Source organism: Podarcis cretensis (assembly GCF_951804945.1).
Source record: "Podarcis cretensis genome assembly, chromosome: 8".
NCBI classification, from domain to species: Eukaryota; Metazoa; Chordata; class Lepidosauria; order Squamata; family Lacertidae; genus Podarcis; species Podarcis cretensis.
In genome coordinates this window covers 30,308,956-30,336,939 of record NC_137177.1, presented here as the reverse complement: position 1 = coordinate 30,336,939, position 27,984 = coordinate 30,308,956, and the positions used below count along the sequence as shown (strand labels likewise).

At 44.6% G+C, this 27,984-nt stretch overlaps 1 protein-coding gene across 4 annotated transcripts; it reads left to right on the top strand.

Moving 5' to 3' along the window:
* Positions 1-598: 598 nt before the first annotated feature.
* LYPLA2 (lysophospholipase 2) lies at positions 599-25,627 on the top strand. 4 transcript variants are annotated; one of them, XM_079987812.1, is made up of 11 exons: positions 627-727; positions 5,112-5,187; positions 10,336-10,442; positions 14,130-14,161; positions 14,869-14,934; positions 17,768-17,815; positions 18,664-18,734; positions 20,075-20,148; positions 21,145-21,246; positions 21,465-21,641; positions 22,579-25,627. In XM_079987812.1, the coding sequence occupies exons 3-11, from the start codon at positions 10,365-10,367 to the stop codon at positions 22,627-22,629; spliced, it is 699 nt and encodes a 232-aa protein (XP_079843938.1). In that variant the 5' UTR covers positions 627-727; positions 5,112-5,187; positions 10,336-10,364; the 3' UTR covers positions 22,630-25,627. The 4 variants fall into 4 exon arrangements, with proteins under 4 accessions (XP_079843935.1, XP_079843938.1, XP_079843937.1 ...); XM_079987809.1 differs by lacking the exon at positions 5,112-5,187 and having other exon boundaries at positions 599-727; XM_079987811.1 differs by lacking the exons at positions 627-727; positions 5,112-5,187 and adding an exon at positions 5,240-5,381.
* Positions 25,628-27,984: the final 2,357 nt, after the last annotated feature.

Here is a 27,984-nt window from a genome sequence, read left to right as displayed (position 1 = left end):
CAGGCACGTGCTACCATTAAGTACAGTATGTGTGACATTATTATGACTAACGGCTGATACCAAGAGCGCAAAAATAGCAACGCCAACGCTGCTGTTCACCATAATAATTATGAATTGGCCATGGCATCAAATGCTATAATCCCCATTACCTAGACCCACCCAAAAAAAGAGCTGCTATTTCAAATACAGTGGTACCTCGGGTTAAGTACTTAATTCGTTCCGGGGGTCCGTTCTTAACCTGAAACTGTTCTTAACCTGAAGCACCACTTTAGCTAATGGGGCCTCCTGCTGCTGCTGCCGCGCCGCCGGAGCCCGATTTCTGTTCTCATCCTGAAGCAAAGTTCTTAACCCGAGGTACTATTTCTGGGTTAGCAGAGTCTGTAACCTGAAGAGTATGTAATCCAAGGTACCACTGTAATAACAGCAAAAAGCCATATGAAAATACTGAGCCATTTATTTTTATGACACCGGCACGAAGAACCCCGCGGGTCGTTACTTCAGCCAAACAAGATGGCCGCGCCCCTCGAGGCTCCTCTTCCGGACTCCGTTCTTTCCAGAGGGATAGAGCGGCGCGCGACACTTCCGGCGGGGCCGAAGCTTGGGCGGACCCGCCCACCTCGCGCGCGCTGGCGGCGGCGGCGGAAGTTCCGGAGCTGTCTGGTGAGCTCGAGAACTGACTGAATCCTCTTCAGTTGGAAGCCGGGTAGAAAGAGACAAGAGGAAAGAGGTGAGGGGGGAGGGGGGCAATTAGAATCGGGACCATTCTCGAGGGGATAGTCTCGTCGCCGAGGGGGCTTCTGTATGGGGAGAGAGAGGAGGAGGGTGGGCCGGTCTCTGCGTGAGCGGCGGGCTGTTGGTAGAAGTGGGGGGGGGGGGCACGCGAAGGGGCCCAGGTCTGTGAGGTAAAGGGTTGGGGGAGGGCGCGGGTGGGAGCGGAGGGGGCGTGGGCTGGAGGGAGGCAGAGGGTGAGGCGGGCTGCAGGGAGGGTGTGGCCAGGAGATGACACTCGCGAGGAGGGAAAGGAAGCTGAGAAAGTGGAAGAGGGTTTGAGGTGCTGGATTTTTTTTGGGGGGGTGTCCAGGGGTTGCAGGTGGAAAGAGGTCAGTGATGGAGGGTTAGGAGCACGAGGAGGTGCTAGCATGGACCAGATACAATGGAAGAGATGAGAGAAAAATATGCACCTGCCAGGACTCCCTGTCATTCTGAGAGTTTTTTTGTGTGTGTGTGCGTGTTTTTAAAGGTGTCCTGGCAGGTGCATATTTTATCTCATCTCTTCCCAGTTTACATTTACATTTGCCTTTGATGTACAGGAGCTGCCCACCTTTCTCTTCCTTGGCATGGGCTTATCCTAAGAGGACAGGGGATGAGGAGGGGGAATGAGTGTGGGCAGGAAGATGCAAGCGGTCGTGGGTAGAATGTGTGTGTGCAGATGAATGGGGGGGGAAATCTGGGTGGGACGCTTTCTGAAAGGATAAGAACCAAAGCTGTGCCAAATCATAGGAGAGAAGTTAATTGCATGCTGCAGTATCTCATGCAAACTGTATTTTTATTGTGAGCAGTGACCTGAGTACCTTAAACTGCTTACAACCTTTGCATATATTGTAGGTACCCTTGCAAATAATAGATGATATGCACTCAGTTTCTATCTTCTACCTTATTCCTAGAACAAAGGTGGACAACACATTCATTATTAAAAGCATATATTGTCTTTTTTTCCATTGTATAATAATGTCCAAAGTGGATTGCAAGTATCATAATAAAACAGTATGAAATAATAATAAACTAAGCAGCATAAAAACGTAACTTTGATAACTAAAAGAATATGATTCACCTGAACTCAAAGGCTTGTTGAAACAAAATAGCCTTTACTACAATGCTGTATTGTGTAATAACTGTAGATTACATTGGAACTTTTGCCATCACACATCAATAGAAAATGGGTGTCTCTCATGGACTGGGTTCTTTAATATTTAAAGTGGGAGAGACACACACATACATTTGTTAGGAAGAAATAATAACTTCGTTAGTTGTAAGTTGACCACAAGTTTGAATGCCTTTAACCTTAGTTAACCTACACACTGATCTAGCCATGTTTCCTTGGCATTCCAAGATTGCCTAAGATTGCAGTCAGCATGCCAGAAGTTATAATTTGACTTACACATAAACTCAGTTTGTGAAAAACACATCGAGTGATTTGTAAGTTAATTGATTCAGCAAGGCCAGAGTTTCCAGAACAAGTTATAATGGAATCAAGCTGATGAGTTGTGGTTTTGGCTGAAGATGCACAGCACAGTGTTCTTCATTAAAGTACACACAAGTCACATTGCTAGATCTGACTAGGAGCCCACTACTCATGCTGTCTTCAGCCAACTAAATGCCTCAAGATAGAGCATGAAAGCAAGAACCTTAGCCTTTTGCCTTTCCAATTATCTGATGCTCAGTTATACTCTCTTTAAACATGGAGTCTTTGCTGAACTTTTGTGGCTAAAAGTTTCTGTTAATCTTGTCCTTCCATGCGTTTGTCTGATCCTTTTTAAATACCATCTCAGTTGGCCACCAATCACTACTTCTGGCAGTAGCAAATCCTATCAGTTTATTTCATGTTGTGTAAAGTACCCAGGTCCATTTGCAAAGGTTGAAAGCACCACAGCAATAAATAGAATGTGTGGGAAAGGTTTGAAGGGAAGAAGATTTATTCTTAGTACGTATAGTCCCTTTCCCCATACATCTCAGGCATGTAAAATGCTCCATATTGTAGCATGGAGGTTTGATAAACCATTTCCAGCTTGTTGGGCTATGTGTCCTATAAGAAATGAAGTATCTTTTTTTACTATAGCATAGGAATTGATATCAGGCAAAGAACAACATATTTGTGTGAAATAGTTCTTAAAGAGTTGGCTTCTCTTTCCAAGCAACCATCTACTTATGGCATCCTGTTCAGGAGGCACTAGGGAGAGACTTCTTTGAACCAGTAAACAACAATTACAAGTAGTTGTTAGGTCTTTTAGGTGTTCTAGAAAAAATTCCAGAAGCAGTGTCATAACACCTTTATTAGGGCCACCTCAGACACTACCAAGTAGTGAGCAACCTTTCAAATTGTTTGAAACTCACTCTTTTGTAGTGTTTTAGTTGGTCCTAATAAAAGTTTTATGCTACTGTTGCTTTTGGACTCACTCATGTCATGTATTTTGGGAGCATGTTGGGACTGATTTTGTTAGCAATGTACTTAGCTCTGAGAGTGCTGTTATTACTGAACAAGCATTATTATTAATATTGCATGACTTCTCTTTGTTACTAGAGAATGAGCAGAGAACACAAATGAAATTCCATTTGCCATTTGAATAGCTTGTTTCTCTTGCCCCATCACTCAGATATGGACAAGGAATGTTCATTTTCCCCAGTCCATTTTCCTAAAGAAGTGCTGGTCATAAGAGCATAGAATCGCCTTGCAGAAAGTCTCTTTAGTCTGGCTTTCTTTTCCAGCTGTGGCTAGCCAGGTGCCTCTAAATGAAAATCATGAGCAGGGTATGATGAGAGCCATCCCCTGTTGTTTGTCCACAGCAGCTGATATTCTGTAGTATGCTACCTCTGAACATGGATATTCCAACTGTCTCCCTGCTTTATCTTCTACTGCTACCTCATTGTTTCCTACATACAGCTCCATATAATTTATGAATAGGTGAAATAACACCATTCTCAATTCAGAACTGAGGGAGTTTAGTTTGCTTCCCACCATTGTGAAAACTGACAATTTATTTCTAATGTCTGTTTCTTGTTTTTTAACCAGATTGCTAAGGGTTTTTTTCTTAGCAGCCCTTGATAAAAAGTTTTGTCAAAAGCTTTTGAGCTGTTCTTGTATTCTTGAATTTTCTGAAATCTTTTGACAAAATTATATGTCTGGCAGGTCTCATGTTTAATGCTCAAGGAATTTTCAAAAAATGGCTAGAACTATCCTTGAAAAAGCTGTGCTGAATCTTCCTCAGGATACTAATTCCTCAGCTGATTCTTCCTCTCTATATGTTTAACAATTCTAGCCCTTAATAAGGTTTTCTGTCAGTAGCAGAGACAGCAGTTAGCCTAATTAATCTGTAGTTTACTGGATCCCTTAAAAAAATGGTGTTACGCTTGCTGTGTTCCAATAAGGAAGCTGATTTCCATGACGCTGTAAGTGGTGAGTTCTCTTAAATTCAAGCAAAATTGTCATTGTTCTTGAAAACTACCTAGCTCATTCAGATTTAGCATGGTTTAGCATGAGGTTCTGTAAAATGTTTTCCCCTCTCCTCAGTCCTTATATATGACAGACTTTCACATCTGTTCCTCAACTAGGAATGAATGGGCCTTGCATGCAGGTATGCTTTCCTTTTTTTAAAAAAAAGGAGGCAAGCCTAAGTACTGTATTGTGTGAAATTGGGGGGGGGGGGGTAATTAGATTACAGTACCAGTGTTAATTTCAAAATGAGTACCTTGTATAGAGGTGAAAATGTATGCAAGGTACTAAAATTCCAGTGTCTGATTTTAATTTTTTAATGCACAGATGACCAGATTTTCTATCTGACACATTTCTTTTACACTCCTTCATATAAATAAGGCCATGGTATGCATTTGGGGGAGGAAGGGATTATGATTTCTTAACAGTTAGGGATTGTATTTCTCATGGCTTTTTTCACATGAGCCAGGGTGCCTTGAATGAGGGAATCCTGCTATTTTCTGCACCAACCTTTTCAACATCTTGTGCTCATAGATCATAAAAACTAGCGATAGGAAATCTGTGACACTCTAGGTGTTACTGGACTTCAAATCCCAACATACCTGATCTTTGGCACACTGGCTGGAGTTGATGTAAGTTGGAGTTAAACAACCTATGCTATGTGCATAGCAATTTAAATATTTTGGTCACCGCCCAACATAGAATTAGGCACCTTTAAGTTCTTTGCTTTTTGGTGGATTTATGTACACATGGCCCTTGCACAGGTTTGTGGCCCTGATCTTTGCCTTTATGGAATTCTAACCTTGAATACTGTACCGTCTAGTCACTTTTTTCGTAGGCTTCAAAATGATGGTATGGAATAAACAAGCTTGGTGTGTCCTCATCTCACTCAATTTGTGGGCAGGTTACAGGACTTCCGGGGAGAGGAATGGCGGTTTGGCTGCCTCTCTGTTAGCTCCTGCTTACAGAAGATAATTACGGTATGTAGTGATTGATAATAGACAGATAGTCTGACTATTAATCATTATGCAGATAAGGGTGATCTGGGAGTTGACCTCAAATGCTTTGATCGAGACTGTTTTTATATGCCTGGTGGCTTGGACGGGAGTTATAACGAGCTGGAAAACTGACGAGTTGCCATCGTGCCCAAACTCCATGTAATCAATTTTCACAGGTAAGAAAGACCCACACCCTCTCTTTTTAAAACACTTCTGGGACAAGGAAAACTTTAACAAAAATTCCCTCCATCAGCTGGTGAAAATCTACAATCTGAAAATCTGTAAGTAACACCTTCCGTCATTAAGGAAAACAGAAAGGAAAACGGATTGTTGTCTAAGGCAGAGTGTCTACGGCAGAGCAAAATTCCAGATTTATGGTTGACAATAACGATTAAATGGACAAGGGGAACCTTTGTGTGAAAAATCTTTAACCCTTTTTCTCTTTTCCTGCCACTAAACAACTGAAAAAACTGAAAGTAAAGTGGCTGTTGCCAGCTGTGGGTTAGAAGTTAATATGAGATAAGACACATTGCAGCTGTGATTTTAAGGTGGAAATATTAAGCTAGACTTAGTTGCTAATAATATCCAGAACATCAAAAATGTCCATTATGGTAAAGGCACTTTTGGATCTTCCAGTGACTGTTGGTGTAGTTCAACAGTTGATGACTGAATAGTTTCAAATGATCGGATCAGAGATTAATGGAGAAAATGGAGAAGGGAAATACTCAGAGGCTTCAGACTAAATTGATGAAAAGTTGAGAGGACTGGATCATGAAATAGTTAAGCAGATGGTGATGCTGAAGTGGAAATGACTTCCATTCCTTGATTTGGATGAGAAGGAGAAAATAAAAGTGAGGTTATAGGGAACCCGACAGAGGGCCTTCTCAGTAGTGGCGCCCGCCCTGTGGAACAGGGCAGATGTAAAGGAAATAAGCGGCTATCTTAAGTTTTTAATATTTAATGCTGTATTGTTTTTAACACTTGATTGGAAGCCGCCAAAGTGGCTGGGGAAAATCAGCCAGATGGGCGAGGTATAAATTATTATTATTATTATTATTATTATTATTATTATTATTATTATTATTATTAAAAATTATCTGGATATGGTATTGATGAAGTTGAGGGGCGAAAAAAACTTTGAGAAAACTTCAGTCCTAGCCTTGCTTCAGTTCTAGTAGAGAGAAAGTATTCTGCATACAATCTGAAGTGAAATAAGAAAATGATGCTGCTAAAGTTATGGTATTCTCTGTGGAAAAAGACTGGAAAGAATGAAAATGGACATGGGCAGAAGAATTTACTATCACTCAATATGGAGTAATGGTGGTGGGAATTAATGGAGGTAATGGCAAAAGAAAAAATATGGTTGACATTTATCAATAGCAATAACAATTAGAGAACCAATCTTGGACTTTTCATGAGAAAAAGAGGCACCCTGACATAAAAGAAATATTGTTTAACAGAAAGTGGAGAAGATGGATGTTAGCGTGGACTGAATGTTTGAAATAATCATTTTTTCCTTTTTTATGTAACCTGCGGGTGAAAAATCAGAAGTTTTCTTTTGTATCTTTCTCTAATGTTTCTTCTTTTGTCTCCCCCCGCCCTTCTTTCTTCTTATTGTTCCTTTCTCTTTTTGTTTCTCTCCTTTGTTTTTCTTCTTTCTTTTGAGTCTTATGTCTGGTGCCTTTATTAAGGTCCAGAGATTATATACTTATGGGAGTGGTAGATGGTGGATGGAGAACCTTGGGTGAGAGATAGGTAAATGTCTCCCAAGGTGCTTATTTGTCCTCTGTGGGTGGTAAGGGCTAAGAGTCTAATTACTTGATTTGTATTTTTTGTAGAAGCTATTTTATTGTATTTTGTAATAATAATAATAATTTCATTCAAGGGAAAAAATTGTGGGCAGGTTACTGTTCACGCATTCATGTGTGGAATGCAGTGGATCAGTCTGTGTCTGGACTCTTGGCAAATGGCCTTATCTGAACCATTCAACTTGATTGCACCAATAGCTCAATATGGCATTTTCAGTGGGGAGGTAAAAAGCTGATGGACCTATGAAAGATCAGCTTCATCCAGATAAGAAATAAGATGCAGGAAATATAGCAATGTGAAGAAGACTTGGTTCCTATGTATTGTTGATATCTAGCTTGGTGAGGTTGCTCAGCACTTGAATCAGGGTTTGAATGATTTGAGGGTCATCTGGTCCACCTTTCTCTCTCATCCTCCCTTCACAAAGGTAACTGTGGACCTCTCTGCATACCCTCCTGTCCAGTCCACACCACACTGTGACATAATCAAATAACAGTTGTTTGATGAGGGGGGGAAACAAGCAGAGCAAGCTGCTTCATGTTATTCAAGCAACTGGTACCCTATTGCAATAGAGATGGAAGACCGCTTGAGCTGGACCTCTAAAGATTCTGTGCTTTAATAGCCAAAATCCTTCAAGTGGGATACATTTATTGTTACTATTATTATTATTATTATTATTATTATTATTATTATTGAATTTATATCCCTCCCAGGGTGGCAAACAGATCTACAGTTTAAAAACAAAACCCTTCTAAAACAGTTAAAACCTTCTAAGAGCAGTTACAGTTTAAGCATTCTAAAAGTTACAGTTAAAGCCATTCATTCATTCCAGTGATCTCAGGGTTGCCAAGAGCAGTGTTCATGCCACCAAATGCCTGGGTAAACAAGGAATGTTATAGTATTCCTCCTGAAAATTAATAATGATGGAGACAGATGTACTTCACTAGGGAGAGCATTCCACAAACGGGACCACCACTAAATATGTCCTGCCATGGGCCAGTGTCTGCTGAGCTGCCATTGGGTGGGTGGGTGGGGGTGTTTGGTGTTGTTGATGGGGAACATCTCTGTTGTTTGTGTTAATTTCAGGGAAGCAAGGGATGGGATCACAACAAAGACAAGGGAGCATGGGCTAAGAAACTGGAGTGTGGCTGATAAGTTCAGTAATTAGTGAATAATAACTCTTGTCCTGACCTTTTGGAATTCTCATTCCCGCTTCCTTCCTAATCTTTTTTGGGCAAGTTTCTTTGCATAGCTACAGTCACAGGAGGCTAGAAACTTGGTGTTTATTTTAAATAGAAGATCAGATTCTGGATTGTATTCTTAGCCTCTGCTCTAAGCTTTTGTGGGTAACCATAGCATTCAACTTGCCGTTGCTTTTGACTGTAACACTGATGTGGGCTTTTAGGTGATCTGGTGGCAACTGAGTTATACAGTGGTACCTCGGGTTAAGTACTTAATTAGTTCCGGAGGTCCATTCTTAACCTGAAACTGTTCATAACCTGAAGCACCACTTTAGCTAATGGGGCCTCCTGCTGCTGCTGCGCCGCTGGAGCACGATTTCTGTTCTCATCCTGAAGCAAAGTTGTTAACTTGAAGCACTATTTCTGGGTTAGTGAAGTCTGTAACCTGAAGTGTATGTAACCTGAAGCGTATGGAACCTGAGGTGCCACTGTAGTATGATGATTTGCACTGTGTGATTAGGTTAATAATAGGCTTCCAGATGTACTGGCAGTGTGGCAATGGCTTGATACCTTCCTGGCTTTTGTGGTCATAGTTACACCCAAGTGGGCAGCCATCGGGCATAGCTCTTGTTTTTCATGGTATTGGCTGCATCAGTACATCTCCAGCAGCAGCCGAGGCAGCACAGACTCTTGAATCTTTATGCCCCTGCACTGTTATCAGTGGTTATATAAATAGCCTTGTCCTTTACTGGTGGCATAGAAGTAACAAAAACTACTTTTAAACCTTCAGCTTTTTGGTTGCAGGAGGGGTTTGCTGGGATGAGAAATCCCAGGCTTAATATCAGGGTCTTTATGCTGCAGTTTTGTAAAAGCCACTGACTCCCACTCTGTCCTTAAGCTGTGCCTCCCAAGGCCTTTGGCAGGATGTTACAGGGAACCCTTATCAAACCATATCACTGAATATAACAGATAAGCAGCATTTGAAAAACAAGTCACGGTTGCTTTGAAAACCCTCAGAGTTGGGAAATACAGAGTGGGAGCTCAGCTACCATGTGGTAGCCAATTCTTAGCCTGTTCGAAATGTGTTCACACACACATATACATATTATTTTGTGCCTACGGTATATTCCTCTGGTTGCATCCTGGTTTTGAATTTTGCCTTTTATGAATGTAGCACTTCTTATTCTTATATTTCTACATTAAACGGGTTCATACTTAATTTGTGGGAAAGTACTTTGTGATTAAATACTAGGGGACAAACCCTCATGGTTGTTTCAGTATAGGATAGGATTTTGTTGACTAGATAATCTGTTACAGACCTCAACTCTATAATTCATTGACGTGTGTCTACTAGAGGACAACTATAAAAGGGTACAGAAATGTTTTCAGAGGTATTAATAATCTGAATCCTCGCATGTGTCCTTCAGAGGAATGTTTGTAGGTCACATTTCAGGCAGCTCTTTGTGTTTCACGTTTTATATTAAATAATGCTCTAAAGAAGAGATCCATGGCCTGAGATAGGTTGGAGTTTAAAGTATTCAAGGCTTTTAAACGCTGTGTATGTTAGTCTTTTTGCACCTGGCCTGTATGCAGCCTTCTTTTTGTTAGTTCATATCTACCGGAAACTTTCCCAGATGAACTTTTAAGCAAATGTAAAGTCTCCTTGGAAACCAGACTGGATTTTTGCTTTGCCTAGAGATGGAATATTCTCTTTGCCACTGTCAACTGCTGGAACTAGCTGATCCAGGTTTTCCAGGTGGATATTCCACCTTGAGAGCTAGTTGTTTGTGGCTTTTGGTCTTGGGTGCTGGTCTGAAGCCCAAGGTTTCTGGGTTGCAACCTTTGCTCTGAAAATCTTGGTTTTCATTTTTAATCCAGGAGCAAGCTTCTAGCCCTTATGCAGGACAGGGAAAGAGATGAAACCTGATGGGCTTCAGAACGGGAACTTGTACATCATGCACACATTTGAAGAGAGGCTTTCACACCCCTTTTGATTCTGTACCCAACCTGGTTATAAAAGTGACCTAGCTCTTCGCATAGTTGTAAGGTCCAACAAGATTAAGCATTGCAGAGCAGCTCTTAAATTAAAAGTGCTATGCATATAATAAATGTGTGTGTGTTTCTCTATCTCTCTGTGTTTCAGGCGTGAGCTGTTGAAACCTCTATTGGTGTATGTGCGGTAACAACATGTCTGTCCCCCTCCTCGCTGATGCGGTGACCATTTCAGGGGCAGAGCGGGAGACTGCAGCGGTAAGGGCTTTCTCTGTCTCTCTCCTTGGCTTGCCATCTGTCGGGATCCAGAAAGATTAGGGGAATTAACTGGATTTCTTTCCTCCACCCCCCTCCTCTTGGTTGCTGCTAATGTCAAGGGGCTGCCCTCCCTTTAACTCAGAAGCTGTTTGAGAGAAAGGGGTGGTGGGGGTGGTGGCAGAGGAATTGTGCAGAGAGAAACTTTGATGAGGGGAGGGCTGCGGGAAGAGATCAACATGGTTTCGTTCCTTTCCAGTAAACAGCACAATGTTGTTTGTGTAGGACCTGCGCAAAACACCACCGCTGCCTCTGGCAGGTAATTAGCCCAGCTGTATCAAATTGTGTTGGCCTCGACGCTACTACTCTTGCACTAACAAGGAAATAATAGCCAAGGCTTGCTTTCTACCACCCCCTTAATGCAAATGTGGGGCTGCTGTGGTCAACCATCATGGCCAGGCGCTTCTGCAGAAATGACACTGACACCCACCAGGCTCCCAAGCTCCTATAATCCTCGCCCTTGTTGCTGGCTCCGCCTGCATTTGCACCATCAGATGTACCTTGCAGTTTTATTTCCTGCCTATCTGTGTGAACCATGCCCTCCCCTTCACAAAGATCTAAATTCTGCAAGGAGAACACATTACATAAATCAAACACATTTTGCCTAGATCGGCTTATTTGTATATAATTCTTTTTCAGTATTTGGTCTCCTCAGTGCTGTGAGAGTAGAGAGATGAGTAGTCTCCAGGGGCATGGCTGTGAGTGGCCAGGAGGCAAGGGGACACCGGAAGTGCTCCCTTCTGACCACTGGTTAGTTCTGCCAACCCCCAGAACACTTTTTTTTTTAAAAAAGTTTGTTTTCTGCATTCCTGAGGACTAGTAACTGAGCTTTTCCAAACATATGTTCCAACAGACAAAAGATGCTGAATTTTGCCACATTCTGGCCAACAGAAATTATTGCATTCTGGAATTCAGCAAATATTACTTTGTAAAGCCCATCTCCTTGTTCTATTATGCAAATGACTCTTGATTAATTTGCAGGTGTTATTGTGGCTCTGTTTCCTTTTTAAAGGACAGAGAAAAAGGCTGATGGGATTATGAAGATTTGGAGTAGGGTGTTAAATGTTTCAGAACTGTGGGAAGGAGTGAGATTAAATTCTCAAAGAGCCAACTCCCCTTTGCACCCAAGTTCCATGGGGGGAGTGTTAAATCTGTGAAACAACCCTCGGATTGTCAAGAACTCTGTGTGATTGAGAGTTTCGCTGTAATGTGTCCTGATTGAGATGGGGTAGGCAGAGGTGTTTGTAGAATTTGTAGCCGTTTTGGTGAGGGTTAGACATAAGAGAGAAGAATGGATGTGTTAAATGAAAGATGGAACTAGGACAGCAATAGGTTTTCTGGCATAACCATTTGGAGCCACAGGAAGGGAAAGGAAACTGTACAATTTCCTCTCCCAAAGACCACAGTGATAATGGCTAGGAACTTGCTCTTCCGCTAGAAATGAGAGCCGTGCTTTTCAGAGCTCGTAAGCAGCCAAACCATATATCAAGATCTGCAACAGAAGCAAAGCTTTACAATTCTCTAGCTTTCCATTGGGTAAATCCTGTGAAGACATTCATGAGAAGTTAGTTTGCACTAACCTCTCTGCAAGAGTCAGAAGAGAGTCTTTGGTGGTCTGACACATGGGGAGTGGATGTGAATACTCAGGTGTAAATATTCGGAGTGTGCCTCCTCAGTTAACTTGGCTTGTGAACAGAGATTGAAGCTGCTCAGGAGACATGACTCTGAGGTAACTGATGGTGCGAACAGGCCTGTCTGCCCGCAAGTGGATCTGTCACTGCCAAAATACCGCTGGGTTTAGCAGTGTGGTAACCTGCTGCAGAGATGTAGCCATGTAGCTGGTTGATGGAAGCTTTTTAACCCTCTCACCTGGACTGGAATTGCTAACTTCCCTGACCTTTCTAATGAACAACTCTGTTTTTTTTCAAGAAGGCTGGAACTTGTGGTTGCCAACAGAAATGGGGAAGCAAAGCACATCCAGCTCTGCTAGCGGGTGTTTGGTTTCCTCTATCTGGGCTGCTGGTCAAGAATAACATTGATAACAGAGGGGTGCAAGAAGCTGTGCACCAGCATTTCTGTGTGAATTTTCGAAAGGCCAGATTCCGTTGCATGGAGATAGGACCTTTAAATAGTACCTTTATATCACTGTGATTCTCCATGGTAAGATAAATTGCCCTGTTCTTCAGCAAGAAATGCTGAATTCTTAAACCTGTATAATTTTTTGCAAATTTGTGCAATATCTCTTTATTATGCATAATTTACTGCACAACTTCTACTGTTTCCATTCTCAGCAAATAAATATACCTTATTTTTCCATGTATAAGACTAGGCTTTTCTCCCTAACAATAATGTCAAAGATTAGGGTGGGTCTTATATACAGATACATCTCCCCCCCCCCATTTTCTTGAATATGAGTCCCCAAAAATAGGGGACGTCTTATACATGAGGGCATCTTACAGACGGAAAAATATGGTATTATGCAGAGGAATGCAGAGGAGTTACACAAGGCTCAGAAGCCTCAACCACTAGAAACCAGACTGGGCCACATCTATGGTTTTTGATACTTTGCCGATTATACCCACTTGGCCTCAAAGCCATAAAGGCTAGAAACATCTTCTTTTTGAAAATGGAGATTCTCAGGAAGCCAGATATTGTGATCCTGCGAAAGCTTATACTTTCTTTGAGGTGAAATATTAAATGCTTGAAATAGGCAAGGTTTAGGAGAGGAGGTGGTAGCAGCCTGTCGGATTAATTCACAGAAAGCAATAACCTTGACCCAGAAGTTATTGGGGGTGGGGCATATTTTTTAAACAACATTTATATAATGGCTACTCAAACAAAAGACTTCTAAGTGGTTTACAAACAATCTATAATATTCATTTAAAAATACCAGCAAAAGCAAACATTTAAAAAGTTACATCAAAAAGTTTAAAATACAAAAGAAGATAAGTAAATTTAAAAAACACAAATTGCAACTACATGCCTGAGTAGGCTTGCTGAAATGAACAAATTTTTACCAGGCACTGAAAGTATTACAGTAGGTGCCTCCTACTGTAAGTGGGCAGGGAGTTCTGCCACACTAAAGGATGGATTTCTCACAAGTGTGGAATGCACGTTTTGTGACATTTGTAGAGTGCTGGTTCTGGAGATCTAAGCAGTCAAGTGAGCATGTATGGGGTGAGTTTATCACAGTGCCTAGGTTTAGGAATCCTGGATTATGGTTTAGGAATCCTAGGTTCCTAGATTCCTAGGTTTAGGAATCCTAGATGATGGGCCTCTCTGCATGGCTCAGCTTACGTCTTGTGTTTGCCTCTGTCTTCCAGGTGCAGATGTGCACATGATGTGTTAGCAGTCCCTTTTCAGTGACGTGGGGTGTGGTTGAGGCATCTTCTCTTATTACAGCTGGGGCACACACATGGTGATGTGTAGGCTCTTCGTTCCCAGCCTCTCCTCCTCACTTTAGGTTGGGTCCTTCCTGCTTTTCCCCTTTAGCATAATTCACTGCTGTGCCTTTTTTTTTTTTTTTTTTTTGGCAACTAATTGGTCTCACAGGATGCTCCTGATGTGCTTTGGTAGCACTTTTGCACTTGTTGTGCTGCCTAATGTGTTATTTTCTGCTTGATTTCACAGGTCATTTTTTTACATGGGCTTGGAGACACAGGGTGAGTGTTTGGGTTGTGTTAGTAACTGAGGCAAGAAGGGAAGGGGGAAACCTTCTTTGTTCCAGCAGCCTGTACCCAAAAGAGCTCCTGTTTCTAGTTGAATGTTGAATGTTAATATTCTAGCCAGCATGAGCAGCGGCAGGATTGGAATGAGGAGATGTTGAGACAAAAGCAATAGTTTACCAATCCAGAACACATTTTCACATAGGAAAATGCCTTATACCAAATCAGATTATTGGTCTATCTAGCTCAGTATGTCTACACAAGCCTTCTCCAACCTGGTGCCTTCCAAAAACCTTGGACTACTGCTCCCATCAGCCCATTCCAGCATGGCCATTGGTCAGAGATGATGGACATTATGGTCCAAGACATCTGAAAGGCACCAGGCTGGGGAATGCTGGTCTGTGTGGACTGACTGCTGAGCTCTCCTGTTGGGATGCTGCACCAGGTGGAGGAGAACTTACCGACTTTACTGGATTGCAGTTACTCATACAGAGTATATAAATTTACTTGCGTCTTTATGTATAGCTTTGCATAAATGCTTCTAACCACAGTTGGCAGCTATGAAAATGTCCCACCATGGCTTTCCAGTAGAATGGGTTTTGGTGGGGGAGACAGGCAGTGGAAAATGCTTGCTTCTCCATTTTAGTTTGTCTGCTGTGCAGTGCAAGTTCTGATCTATGTTGTTTCTGCCTTCCCTACTTCAGGCACAGCTGGGCTGAGGCCCTGTCCTCCATCCGGCTTCCTTATGTGAAATACATCTGCCCTCATGCGTAAGTGTTGCCTCTGCCCTGGGTTACAATTAAGGCTTGCACATGTTTCAGGAAACAGGCCTCTGCTTGGGGTGTGTGTTCCCCTTATCAGTCTAGTTTCCTCCAGCCAGAAATAAGCTTCCCTTACAAACTCAGAAAATACACTCACCATCCCCAGCCTAGTGCCCTTCAGTCATTCTGGACTGCAGCTCCCATTAGCCCCAGCCAGCACAATCTCATCATCCCTCACCAATGGCCATGGTAACTCTGGGCTAATGGGAACCAAAGTCAAACAATGGGGAGGAGGTGCGGAACACAGGTTCCCTTAAGGCCTGTGTGTGGTTTTAATCCTAGCCAAACTGGAAACATTCTCTTCACCCATGGAAACTAGTTTGCAGGCATTCTGACAGCTTTGCTCTCATGTAATTTGGAACCTTATAGGTTGAGAGGCAGGATAAGGTTGTTGCCTTATGTCATTTTTGTGAGCTTCTCTGGGCTTCTGGTTGGTTACTGTAGGGAGCAGCATGCTAGAGTAGGTAGCCCTTTGATCTCATCCAGCAGAGCTCCTCTTAGGTGCATCATTGCACCAGTGCCAGAGACTTCGCTTCCTTAAGCACAATACAATATATATTCCATTAGTGGAATTGGGCTGTGATGTTTTTCCTGCCTGCGTCCACTTTTTCCTTTTTAAAATAGAAATATATGTATGTGCTAAGGCAGAATCTCAGCTGCATCCCAGTTCTCTTTCTTGTTGGATCAAGCCAGCTCTGGCTGTCTCAAAGTGAGAATAGCACTTAACCTATAGCTTTTTAGGGGCTATGGCTTAAGTTTTTGCTGCCCGCTTAAGATTCTGCCCTTGCAAAAAAAAACCCCCATCCCCACCAATCATTAATTAACCAATCATTGTATTATCCCTGATATTCTAATCTTCAGTTTTTTTGAAGATTTTAAACTGTAAGATACTACAATCGCACGAACATCACAACAAAAAACAATAATTTGGTGTTAATGGTAAAACGGCTATATTAAATATTACAGATTGAGGTTAGTACATTAATATCATAGTGGTGACCCAATCTGAAAAATAGACATCAGACACGATGTTGACTTTTGACCAGACCAGGTTGGGAGTTGAACACCTAGAGGTCAGTTAGTGCAAACTTCTTGACTGACCAACATTAACAGAAGCCACCATTTCTCCACGAGGATGTCAGCCTTAATCAGCTGATATTCTAATCTGAGGAACATAAGATGATCCTGCTGGATCAAGCCACTGATGCATCTGATCCAGCATCCTGGTCTCACAATGGCCAACCTGTTGTCTCTGGGGAGCCTGCAAGCAGGACCCGAACACAGAAGCACTCTCCCCTCCTGCACTTTCCAGCAACTGGTACTCAAAAACATTACTGCCTCTATGACAGTGGCTGGAAGCTCAGTAGATCTTGCTAGCCAACCCAGCATTCTGCCTGAACTCCCTAAGCTCCAGCTCCCTATAACATGCATGGATTATCCAGTGTCAGCCATTCAGGGTGTTGTACACCACCCAGCAGAGGTGCTTATTTCAAAAAGCCTTCAGTAAATTAGCCCAAGATCTTTGAGGCACAAAGCACACTGCCTCTCCACCTCAGCCCTTAGCACGAGTTTGCTTGCTTTGGACATAGTATCTGCCAAGCACATACTAAGAGGGGCTCACAAATAATTTTGCCCTTGTTACAAAACTTGAGAGTCTGTTTGACCTGGTTTTCCCTTCACCAAGTCCCCACCCCCAGCAGCTCCCAGGTGGAACATGGACAGATAATCATACCCCACAACTGGACCATCGTGCCCCCCCCCTTACACTGGGGAATCTTTAGGTTTGCCACAAAGAGCATGTTGACAAGCAAGGTGGGGATGCATCAGCTGGGGTGGGGCTAAAGTGGTGTGTCTGGGTGCCATACAAGATCATAAACAGGCATCAGTTTCCCTTCCTGGGCGCCTCTTTGAACCTGGACTTGCAGTGGTAATGGCAGGATGAGTAAAATAGGCTCCAAAAGAGCTGATTTCTGCCTTCACCTACATTCTTTTTGTCAAAACACTGGGAAGAGCCATGCAGTTCTGCCTTGAGCCTGCAGTATCTCCCCCCACCCCCCGCTTACCTTGCAAAGCAGCCGTGTCTGTTTTTGCGACGCCACCTGGGTTAGATTTAAGACAAAATAGAGCGACTTGCAGACTGCTCCTACTTGAGTCCGGCTCTTTTGTTGGTAGCAACAGGCAGACACGCGAAGCCCTGTGCCCACTGTGGTGAGTGCAGGCTCGTGAGCTTTTCAGCCCAAAGGAGATGGCTGCTGCTTCCTCAGCAACTCTAGCCAAAGCACCTAGCTCATGCTCAAGTCAGTCCCCAAATGTCCAGGTCCCAGGGTGGGCTGCTTGGCAACCACACCAAACGCTGCCTGATCCAGGAGGGACTGTGTGTATTTCTTAGAAAGGAAGTAAGGGCAAGCAGAGCAGGCTGTGTGCGCGCGCGCATATGTAAAGATCTTTGTCACCTGCTTCTTTGCAAAGCTAACCCTACCTGGGCAGACCCTGAGGTTGGGTACTTGGGGGAAAACAGCTAGCAGTTCTATAGCTGGAACTCAGTCGTGTTTATCCCATACCTTTTGGAGTCACATACAAGTTCAACTTGTACAAGTTCAGGATTTGAGAGAATGTGCAGCCTTTGCAGGTTTTTGCAAACTCCGCTATGTCTGGATGAGTTGAGGTTTCTTAGGTTTGTGAGGAGCCTCATGACCTGTTGTCTCTTCCTACTGGAGCATAATTGCCTGCTTCTCTCTCTCTTTTTCTCTCTCCCTCCCCCCACCCTCCCATATGCTTGCAGGCCTAGGATCCCTGTCACCCTCAACATGAAGATGGTCATGCCATCCTGGTTAGTATAAAACAATGTTAATTTAATTGCTGACAGATAAGCAATGTGCCCCGGCCTCCTGCCTCCCAGGCACTTCTTTTTCTGGCCTGCATGACATCATAAGGAAATATGGCAGCCAGAACTAGGCTTGTGGCAGTCACCAGGAGTGATGGGGAATGATACAGATGAGAGGCTGGTGGGAGGGGGGAAATTAAAGGCAGCAGCTGTGTGCAAAGGTTTAGTGGACCTGAGGAAGCTGGCCGGTGTTTTTTGGCTAGGACAGATTGGTGCATGATTTGTAGGGGGCACACCATGGCTACTCCTATAAGGCTGGGGTGCAAACACTGTAGAGGACGAAGAGTGAGTCTTTAAATAAGACATTTGGGCCATGAGGTCGAGGGGTACTGCCTACCAGGTAGCTTGCCTTGCCTAGGGTTCTGATCCACAGCCCTTTAACAGTCTTTTAAGAAATGTATATTGTTTCAATATCCACAGGTTTCACTTCTAGATTTTCCTACAAACTTTTCCTGTGTCTCTGGTTACTTTTCTGGGCAATGGGCATTAATGTATATTCACAATACAGCAGGGGAGCATAGGCAGGCTTGCTGCCTTTTAAGACCTGGTGGAAAGAAGGCCTCTGAATTGATGCATGTCTGCAGCCAGCAGATAATTTGTCAGGTAGAAACCTCTCCAGCTTCCCAGCAGAGTCCTCCCTTAATCACTTTAATTCTTTCATACAGAAGATTTTGGAATGGCACAGCCAAGCTGCCAGGACACTATATAGTCATATAATGTGCTTGCTTAGCCAGCCTCATGTAGGCTGCTGGTGGACCAGAGAACAGGGGCTAACTTGCATTTTTTTCTTCCAGGTTTGATTTGATGGGCCTGAGTCCTGATGCACCTGAGGATGAAACTGGAATTAAAAAAGCTGCTGAGAACCGTAAGAAAAGCTTGCCCAGGGGTAGTGTTAGAGCTGGTCCACATTTCTCCAAATTGTAACTGACAACATTTGAAAGCCGGAGGGGAAGAGAGAGACTTGGGTTCTGTTCCTTGAGTCATAAAGAGCCTCTGCCCTTTTTTACATTCCCAGTTCAAAAAGGCCCACTTCCTAATTCTTGCAAAAAGTGAAGCGAGTGAAGCAGTTTGGGATGTTTACATTCTGAATGCATGGAAGGCTCTTTTTAAAACACTTCCTCCTAGTGCAAATGTAACAGAGGCATCCTGTAGACAATGTTTTGCATATCTTAAGCCATCCTCCACTCCCACACCATATTTATCCCTTCTCCAAGAAGATTTTACCCCTGCCTGCCCTTTCCAATTTTAAGTAGTTTTGTGTTGCAGGTGCAGTGGTTGCAAGCCATAGTTCCTATCCAAAACTTATGGAAACCATGGTTATGAGGAAAGCTGGTTGTAGTAACCATGGTTTGCATTGGTCTGTATAACAAGTCCTTGGCTAGCAACATGGGAAATTACCTTACCTAGTCAGACCCTTGGCTGGGTGCTGCTAATGCTGATGGGCAGCTTTTTGACAAGGGTCTGTCCAGCCTTACCCAGATTCTGGGGATTGAATCTAGGATCTTCTGCATGCAAAGCAAATGCTCCACCACTGATTTGCAGCCATTCCCAAATTGTTAATGTTGGCAGGAGTAGAAGAGCAGATGAATCACTCCAGCAAGAAAGACCCAAAGAGTGGGAATGTGTGCTCTCAAGGCGGATTCCTGATTTGCAAATGTGTGACATCTTAGCACTGTCTGCTTTTTTAAACATTTCAACACCAAAGAAGAGTAGTTTCTGGGTTTTAGCAATCTCACACCAACTCTCTCCAAAGCTGGTGTGACATAGTGGTGAAGGCTGTGAATTGTGAATTCACTGAAGAGGTCTTGGGCAAGCTTCAGATTCCAGAGAAACAGCCATGTTGGTCCACTGCAGCAAAACCAAGAGTCCTCTGGCATCTTAAAAGACTAGCATGTATTTTGTGGCATCACTTTTCATGAGGGAGAGCTTAGCCCAATGCAAACGTTGATTGTCTTATGCTCTCCCCCCCCCCCACACTTTTCAAACTCTACTCCTTTTCCCTTAATCTCTGCCACCAGAGGCTTTGCCAGAAAGAACATCATGCTCCTTTTAAAAACATGACATTTTGAAGCAGAGGAAACTGCGAAATAGATCTGTGCCAACAGACTTTGTCTTTGTAATTATTGTGCACCCAGCATATTTGGCACCTGAGATGCAAGGCCTATGATATTATGCCACCTTGAACTCTCTCCCTCTGCATTCCAGTTAAAGCGGTGATCGAACATGAGATAAAGAATGGGATCCCAGCCAACCGTATCATCCTGGGAGGCTTTTCACAGGTGACTGGTGTGTGTGTGTGTGTGGCAGGCTACATCCCCAGGATGGCAAGCCGGTGTGTGGATGGCGGGATTGGAAATGAGGAACAGGACGTGAGCACTGGTGCTGGGGGAAGATGGAGACCTAGCGGCTGCCACCTTGCTAATGGGGGGAGGGGAGCATGGGGAATGAGGTATAGTTTCCTCTGGAGCAGTAACTTGGATGTGTGCAGTTGTTCCAACAGTACTGAGGTTAAGTGGTATCCTGAGTCATACTGCTTTCACTTTTTCCATTCCAAACACATTTCTAACCCTTATTGCCATGGGAAACACACATGCTTTGGGGCAATGTCTGGTAAAACCTTACAACCCAAGGATGGGTGTGGGGACAGAGTTAGACTTCTGGAGTGGAACTTCTGCCCTCCTAACCTACTACAGTGGTACCTCGGGTTACAAACTTCGCTAACCCAGAAGTGGTACCTCGGGTTGAGAACTTTGCCCCAGGTTGAGAACGGAAATCGCGTGGTGGCAGCGGGAGGCCCCATTAGCGAAAGCACACTTCAGATTAAGAACGGTTTCGGGTTAAGAATGGACCTCCGGAACAAATTAAGTTCATAACCCGAGGTACCACTGTATTTCCCTGTTTCCTTCTGGCAAGCTGAACATTGCATGCAAAAAAAAGAGAGGGAAGCCTTTGAAGTTTGTGTTGGTAGAATATAATCAAATATTTTTGAAAGCTTTAGGTTGCACCTGGTCTATTTTTTCCCTCAAGCAGTTAAGTGGGGCAGGAAGCGGTGAGGGCTCTTCTCTGACACTGTGCATGAGGAGTGTGGCCTCCACTGACCTGTGTGTGTCCCCCATACCATTTGTGCCATAAGAACCAGGAAATCTCCTACAAAGGGGTGGGGTGGGCTGTTCACAGGGGTGGTAGTAGATGAGAGTTGTGTGCACCTTTGCATTGGTAGAGGGTCTTTTCTGGAGCAAGCTCTGACCTGCTTTCTAATCTTGATTGCGCTTCAGGGTGGCGCGCTGTCCCTCTACACGGCGCTCACGTGCCCACACCAACTGGCTGGCATTGTAGCCCTCAGCTGCTGGCTCCCCCTGCACAAGACCTTTCCTCAGGTACTGCAGCCCCCTCTCCCCCTTGAATGTGTTGCTGTTGGCCCTGTGGGTTGGGCTTGGTGCATGCCGGGGTGGCTGCTCAACTGGGAAATGCCTGTCTGGTAGAGCAGTTCCTTCACAACTAGCTTGCCCAGGTACTGCATTTCCCAGAGTGCAATGGGTTGTTCACAGCTTGGTGCTCCTTCCCCTGCTGCTGTTTCCCCCCCTCCCTCCTGCAGGCAGCAAATAACAGCATGAACAAAGACATCCCCATCCTACAGTGCCATGGGGAGATGGACCCCATGATCCCAGTCCGCTTTGGAGCCCTCACTGCCGAGAAACTGAAGGGCATTGTGACTCCAAGCAGGGTCCAGTTCAGAACCTACCCAGGAATGATGCACAGCTCCTGCCCTCAGGTTAGTTGGCAGCCGGTAAACCCATTTCCTAGGATGACTAACTAGTCTTAGTTGAGGGCCATATCTTGGTTACAGCCAGGGTGCATGCCGGGATATTAGGGTTGAGATGCCCTCTCTCTACCTTACTCTGGAAGTATCTGAGAAGGTCCTATGCCTGGTGCCTCGACCTTCAGAGGTTCGGTGGATGGCATGCTAAAGCAAAGCATCCTTTGAGGTACTCCTTGAAGTGCCTTCTGCCATGAGCCCTTATTATGGCTTGTATGCTCCAGTTTCCTAAGGCAGCTTTGCAGACCTGGTGGTCTCAGGCAGCCTCTTTTTGATCCCCACTTAATTATATCGTACTGCTGCAATCAGCTGTCTTTAAGAGGATATGTATTTTTTTTTAACCGATTAATTCAAAGGAGATAACAGTGTTAGTCTGGAGTACTAAAAATAGCAGGTGCCCTATGGAAGCTTAAAGGTAGACAACTATATTGTGGCATCAGCTTTCATGGGCCAGACCCCCCAACTCCTGATAAAGCCAAGTGCCATCATGACACTTTAATGGTGGCTTTTGTTTAATCTCAACTTGCTTCAATTGACTTTTGATTTTATATGAGCAGCGAAATAAATTGCTGTGAGCTGGCTTGGCAGCCGCCTCTTGTGGCAGCCAAAAGACTGCTTGAAGCTTGAAAATCAGCGTACATGTGTGGGCAACAACTCATGTAGCATAACAAAGAAACTGGCCAGTCCCCCGCCCCCCGGACTCTTGATAAGCTCAGTTCTCATTTCAGCTCTTGAATTTTTTTCTGTTTTATGACCCTCAGTTCAATGCAGAGAATCTTGTCACTCCCCGAAGGGAGCACATGAACTGTTTGAGGCTGTTAAGTCTTTGAAGGGGAGGAGAATGAGCACAGGCACAAACAAAAACCACTACTTCTCTTTTTACTCTGTGCAGGAGATGATGGCTGTGAAAGAATTCATTGAGAAGCTGCTGCCCAGGATTTAAAGAAAGCTACTCGAGACTGTTGCAGGGAGAGGAGACAGAGGTCACCACCTGTGATCTTTAACCTTGACCTGCCCAGCTGCAAATGGGGAGCCACAGCAATCCACCTCCACTTCAGCCGGTTTCCTTTCTCTGGCCTTTCCCTTCCTCCTGCACCGCCCCCCTCCTGTGCATAGGGAGGGTTGCCCCTCTCTCTCCAGTACATGGAGTGAAGGTACGGAGCGGTTTTAAGGTACAGCTGAGAACCATGTGGCTGCCTCCATGCAAATTTAGTATTTTTGGTCACCTGATTTCCGCCTTTCTTTGCTATCTCTTCCCCCTTCCCCAACCCCACACAAATGCTTGCTGTGGCAATGAACTGGGTGGTAGCCAAAGGCTTAAAACAAAGGTATTACGAGACTGTGTTCTGCGCTGTTACAGTATTTGCAGGGAGCATCTGCAAAGGTATCTGAGCTCCCTGATGGGTTTGCAACAATCCCACCCACAGTCCCTGTGCGTCCCCCTTTTCTGTGATGCAGAGCCTGAGCCTGTCCTGGTGGAACCACCTTAGAGGTGCAGGTAGGGTCAGGGCCCCCCTCTCGAGTTGCCAGTGCTTGGCTTTTTTGGGGCAGGGGAGGCAGGTAAACTGCCCCACCCAGGCAATCATTCCATCCCTTTTCTGCCATCCCATCCACTCTGCCAGGCGAAAGGAGGAAGGTCTGGCTGGCTGACGGGTTGTTGTACATCCTCCAAGCATGTCCTGGGGCTGCTCCTCCCCAGTCAGCCACATGCACCACTCAGCTTGGGCTGGAGATACCGTCAGTTGGGGCGTTAATGTGGTGGAGGGGCCCCCACCTCACCAGGAATTCCTTCTAGTGTATGTTCTTTTAAAAATTCCTTTGTTTGTTTCTTTCAAAATCATCTCTGCTGTGGTCCCCTCCATTGGGTCTATCTTGTTTTGTACCTACACAGACAGGGTAGCGTTTGTCCAGAAGGTAGACACGCAGCAAGCTCTCGGCAGCCTTTTGGGCACCGCAGCTCTCAGAAGCACCACTCCTCCACTTCCTATCCGGTCTGTATCGAGTAGCTGCAAGCGGCCTTTTTGTCTATGGGGTGCAGTCTCCCTCTTATCACTCCCCACCCCACTGGTCTTGTTAGTGGAATGGGCAAGCACGGTCCCCCTCTCTCCCTTCTAGCCCTGGTGGCTGGCGTATTTTTTGAGGCTCTCCCCTAAGTCTCTAGTCTGTTTTATTTTAGTAACTGTCCCCTTTCACCTCAAGCAGAAGGCTCTCATCCCTATTTCTGGCAGGGGGCTGTGCTGTTGAGCAGCCAAGGTTCTCTTACCATCACCCCTTCAGCATCCACACCCAAATTATCCACCGGCGTGGGCTGACACCAGCACTGACAGCCAGGGACAAGATGTCTATTCAAGGAGTTTTCCTCCTCTTTTTGTGTGAAGGGCTAAATGTTGCCTCCCACATTGTCCTACTGTGTTGCTCTTTGTGAGGGATCTCTCTGCTCATTTCCTTCCCCTGGCTCTGTATGGTCCTCGGTGGTTGGTAGCAGCAACAGCAAGGGAGGTGCTTGGGGTCCCCCAAAGCTAGGACAGCCCTCCCTCTGCTACACTTTCCAGTGCTTTATACAGCTATATGCAGCAAAGGGGGATCTCAGCATATCCATGTAGGAATACATGGCCTGCCCTTCTAGAGCTTGCATCACAATGGCAGCCCCAAAGGAGATGTTGCTCCCCTTCCTGCTTTCAGTGCAAGACTGCCTCCTCTGCCCTGAGCAGCTGCTGCTTCCCCCAAAATCTGCTTTTTGCCAGCCTTGGGGATCATTTGGCCGTGGCCAAACTTGGCTTCTCTAGAAGGCAAAGTGCCTTCACTGCCAAGTGGAATGCCTCCCACTTGGGGGTCTTTCCTTTTTAGCAGCTGGCAACTTGCTGGGTCGTCCTCCAGGTCGCAGGGCTTCCCAGATCTCACTGGAAAAGGGGCCAGATTACATGGCTTGGTGCTGGAACAGCTCACATTCACAGAAACAGCAGGAATGGTTGGAGAGATTTGTTTGTAATGGGCCAGAATATTCTGTATGGCCTCTTTTTATCACCAGAGAAGCAGAAAGCACTAATCCTTTCATAAACTGATTTGCATTAGATTCATTTTGAGTGACTGCTTAAACGGCAAAGCTGCCTCTTGCTTGCTCTGTGGAGGGTTTGAATCCTCCACTATTCTGCTTTGGGTTTGGACGTTCTAGTGGTTGGGAGGACTGTAGCTGGTCTTGGACATGCAGCAGAATGAAGTGGTAGAATCCCAAGGTAGTAGAGGAGGGGGACTGTACAATTTCACAATTGCAAGGTGGGTTTTGTGTGCACTGTTCTTGAATGCTCCCTGATGTAAAACTCAAATCCCTGTAAGTAGCAACACATCAAACAGAGGTTCTTATCTAGCCCTCTCATCTGCTGGATTTCTACCTGCAGGGACCTTTGTTCGTGTGTATGCTGCTTTTTTACGTAGGGAGTATTTAGGCATGTTATCCCACCACCACTTCAGCCTTCACAAGGAAGTGTTGTGGTGACAGTCCTTTTCCTTCTGCATTTTGCTCCATCTGCAGACCAGGCCTTGGCTTCCTTCTCTTTAGTGAGCGTGGGCAAGCAGACATGAGGGGTGATGCTCCTCCTGTGTTTGTGGCTGCCTGGCTGCTGCTGCTGCTCTCTCTCCTCTTCTCTGACCATTAATTGGATTGTTCTGTATAGTAGTTACACAGAGAAGTGCCCTGGACTCTGCTGCTGTTGCCACTGCCAATTTTGATTAGATCCTTCTCAAAGCAAATTGTCAAAGTGGCCTGCAAGTCTTGGGTGTCTCTGGAGGGAATGTGTTAAGAATATGGAAGCCAAAGCAAAACAGTGGCTTCTGTATGTTCCTGCATATGAATTAATTCTCTTCCCCAACCCCCCTTTCCCTTTTGTCTTCCCCATACATCATTTTTATTTTTGTGTTCCACTGAGATTAAACAAACACAACCATCTGTGCCTCACCTTGTTGTTTCTTCAGTGTAGTCAAGATGTGTCAGTCTCTCCTACAGTCGTTAAGTGTTTAAAGCACTGTGTACGCCTCTTGGTTTAGATGAATAACAAGCCTGTGCAGTAGCTCATAGGCCAGGGGCGGCTGGTATGTGACCCTCCAGATGTTGCTGAACTACATATCCCAACACCCCCAACCATTGGCCATGCTGGCTGGGGCTGATGGAAGTTGCAGTTCAGTAACTTCTGGAGGGTTGCAGATTAGCTACCCATGCTTATAGGTGACTTTCCTACACAATGAGCAGCAGGGGAAAGAGGAACTCACCTAAGGCCCTGTGGGCTTCATTTGTGAACTAGCATTTGATCACAGATATTCCCAGTCCAGGCCCAAATACCTATTGCAACACTGGAATTCTACAAACTGCAAGTTACCATCTTTGATTTCTAGAATGCAACATGTGACCCACAAGACGAACTCCCTAGAAAATATTGTTTTTGTCTACTAATTTTTTTAAGGTTCTAGCCCTTATTGTGGCACAAAAATGCCTCCTGAGGCTAACTGCTGAATGGCTCTGAATCCAAATACTGTATGTACAAAAGGGCTTTATGTAATAGAGAAGCAGAGTGGGTGGTTTGGGTAGGAGAGACTATTCCCATGTAACATCTTCGGTTTGAAAGGGGTTTTCTTAACTTCCCCTTCTCATTGAGTCAGGGCCAGCTCAACTGTTAGGCAGGTGCTGAAGACGTAGGGAGCAGCAATGAAGTCAATGAAGTGTTGGCTAGCACTGTGTGCTTGTGCCTTGTGATCCGCCTTGCACCCCCTCAGCTGGCCGCCTGTTTCACCAGTTGCAGTGGAGAATGCTGTTCCATCACCAGCACTGAAGTAAGGCTGAGATGCCACTCGGGGTGTGCGTCTGTGTGCATGCATTATTTTGTCTTTCTGGCACTGGCAGCTAAATCTCTTAGGCTGGCCCTGAGGACAGTATTGTTTACTCTGCTTAACACTGGCTCTTCAAGATCTCTCTTCCTTGAGAATTGTTTCAGCTGGAAATTTTTAAGGGACTGAAGTTGGAACATTACATGCAGAGCAGGAACTCCCACCTCAATCACACAGGAAACTTGTAACCCAACCAAGGCAACATTCTCATTGCAATAGATCTTGCTATCTCCAGGGTGTGTGTGGTAGGCATCTGTCTTAAGTGAGGACAAGGAAGTTCCTGTTGCCTACATTTTGTCTCAACAAAGAGAGATGCCTTGTGCGGCTTGAGGTGGAAGTCTAATCTTACTCTGCTATCTCAGAGTATGTTAGGCAAGGCCTTGTAAATACCTGGCTTTGGGGCAGGAAGCCTTAATCCACTTGTTCGCAAACAGTCCCATTGACGTCGGTGGGCGCTGTTTCACCACCAGGATGTGCTTGCATGTTACTGCTGGTGCTATAATAAAAGCTGGAAGTGAGCCTAGTAATTATTACTATGTGTTAATCATTTCGTGTATATTTTCCAATATCTAAAAACATATCAAAACACACCTTTTAAAAACCTCATCCCCCTTAGTCTCAAGCCACCAAATTTACACTGGCAAGATTTACATTTTGCTAGTATCTTCTGGGATGTGTTCCAGGCAGATGACCCTAAGAATAACATGGTTATCTATAATCATTCAATTGCATTTTCCCCAATGCCCTTCTATATGTTTTTTTAGACCTCAGAAAAATCTGGCTCCTTTTAGAAGGATCAGTGCCACCTCTGCTGCTACTTGGCCATGTTTCTGGTGGCGGCGGCTATCATTATGCTTCACTTACTCGGCACAATTTTAATAATGTGCCTATTTTTATTGAACTTCTAATTTGCCCTAAAATACTTCTGCCTACATTAAAAATTATATGCACATTCAGATGATGGTGCTCAAATAAAGAAGTGTTTCACTACAGATTTAAGAGTTCTTTAAAAAGCTAGGCTGCTAAATGGCCATTCTTCAGGGCACTGTAACTCACTAGGGCAGAGGTTGCCAACACGCCGCACACAGGTACTAATGTGCCAGCCAGTATCACCTACGGTGCCTGCAAAAGGTCTCGGTAAATATAAATAACATAAGAGACTGTTTGATCTTCCTGTTCAATTTGTGTTTGCACTTGGCTTGGCTTCTCCTACGTTGAATATGCCCCTTTAATTATGCCTACTTTTTTTGGCTGCCCAAGAGTGGGCACCTACCATCTCTGCTGCTCTAACAGGGAAATTAGGCTACCCCCAGCAGCCATTTTGGCACTTCCTCAAAATTCCAAATATACCCCACAGGCCCCAAAAGGTTGGCAACCCTTGGACTAGGTTATGTTTCCCAATGTTGTTGGAATATAGCATATA

What these genes read in the sequence shown, in the direction of transcription:
- LYPLA2 (XM_079987809.1), top strand. Translation starts at nt 10,365, where the DNA reads ATGTGCGGTAACAACATGTCTGTCCCCCTCCTCGCTGATGCGGTGACC. An exon ending in CAGAGCGGGAGACTGCAGCG is followed by an intron (nt 10,443 to 14,129) that starts GTAAGGGCTTTC and finishes TTGATTTCACAG; the next exon opens with GTCATTTTTTTACATGGGCT. An exon ending in AAGATGGTCATGCCATCCTG is followed by an intron (nt 17,816 to 18,663) that starts GTTAGTATAAAA and finishes TTTTTCTTCCAG; the next exon opens with GTTTGATTTGATGGGCCTGA.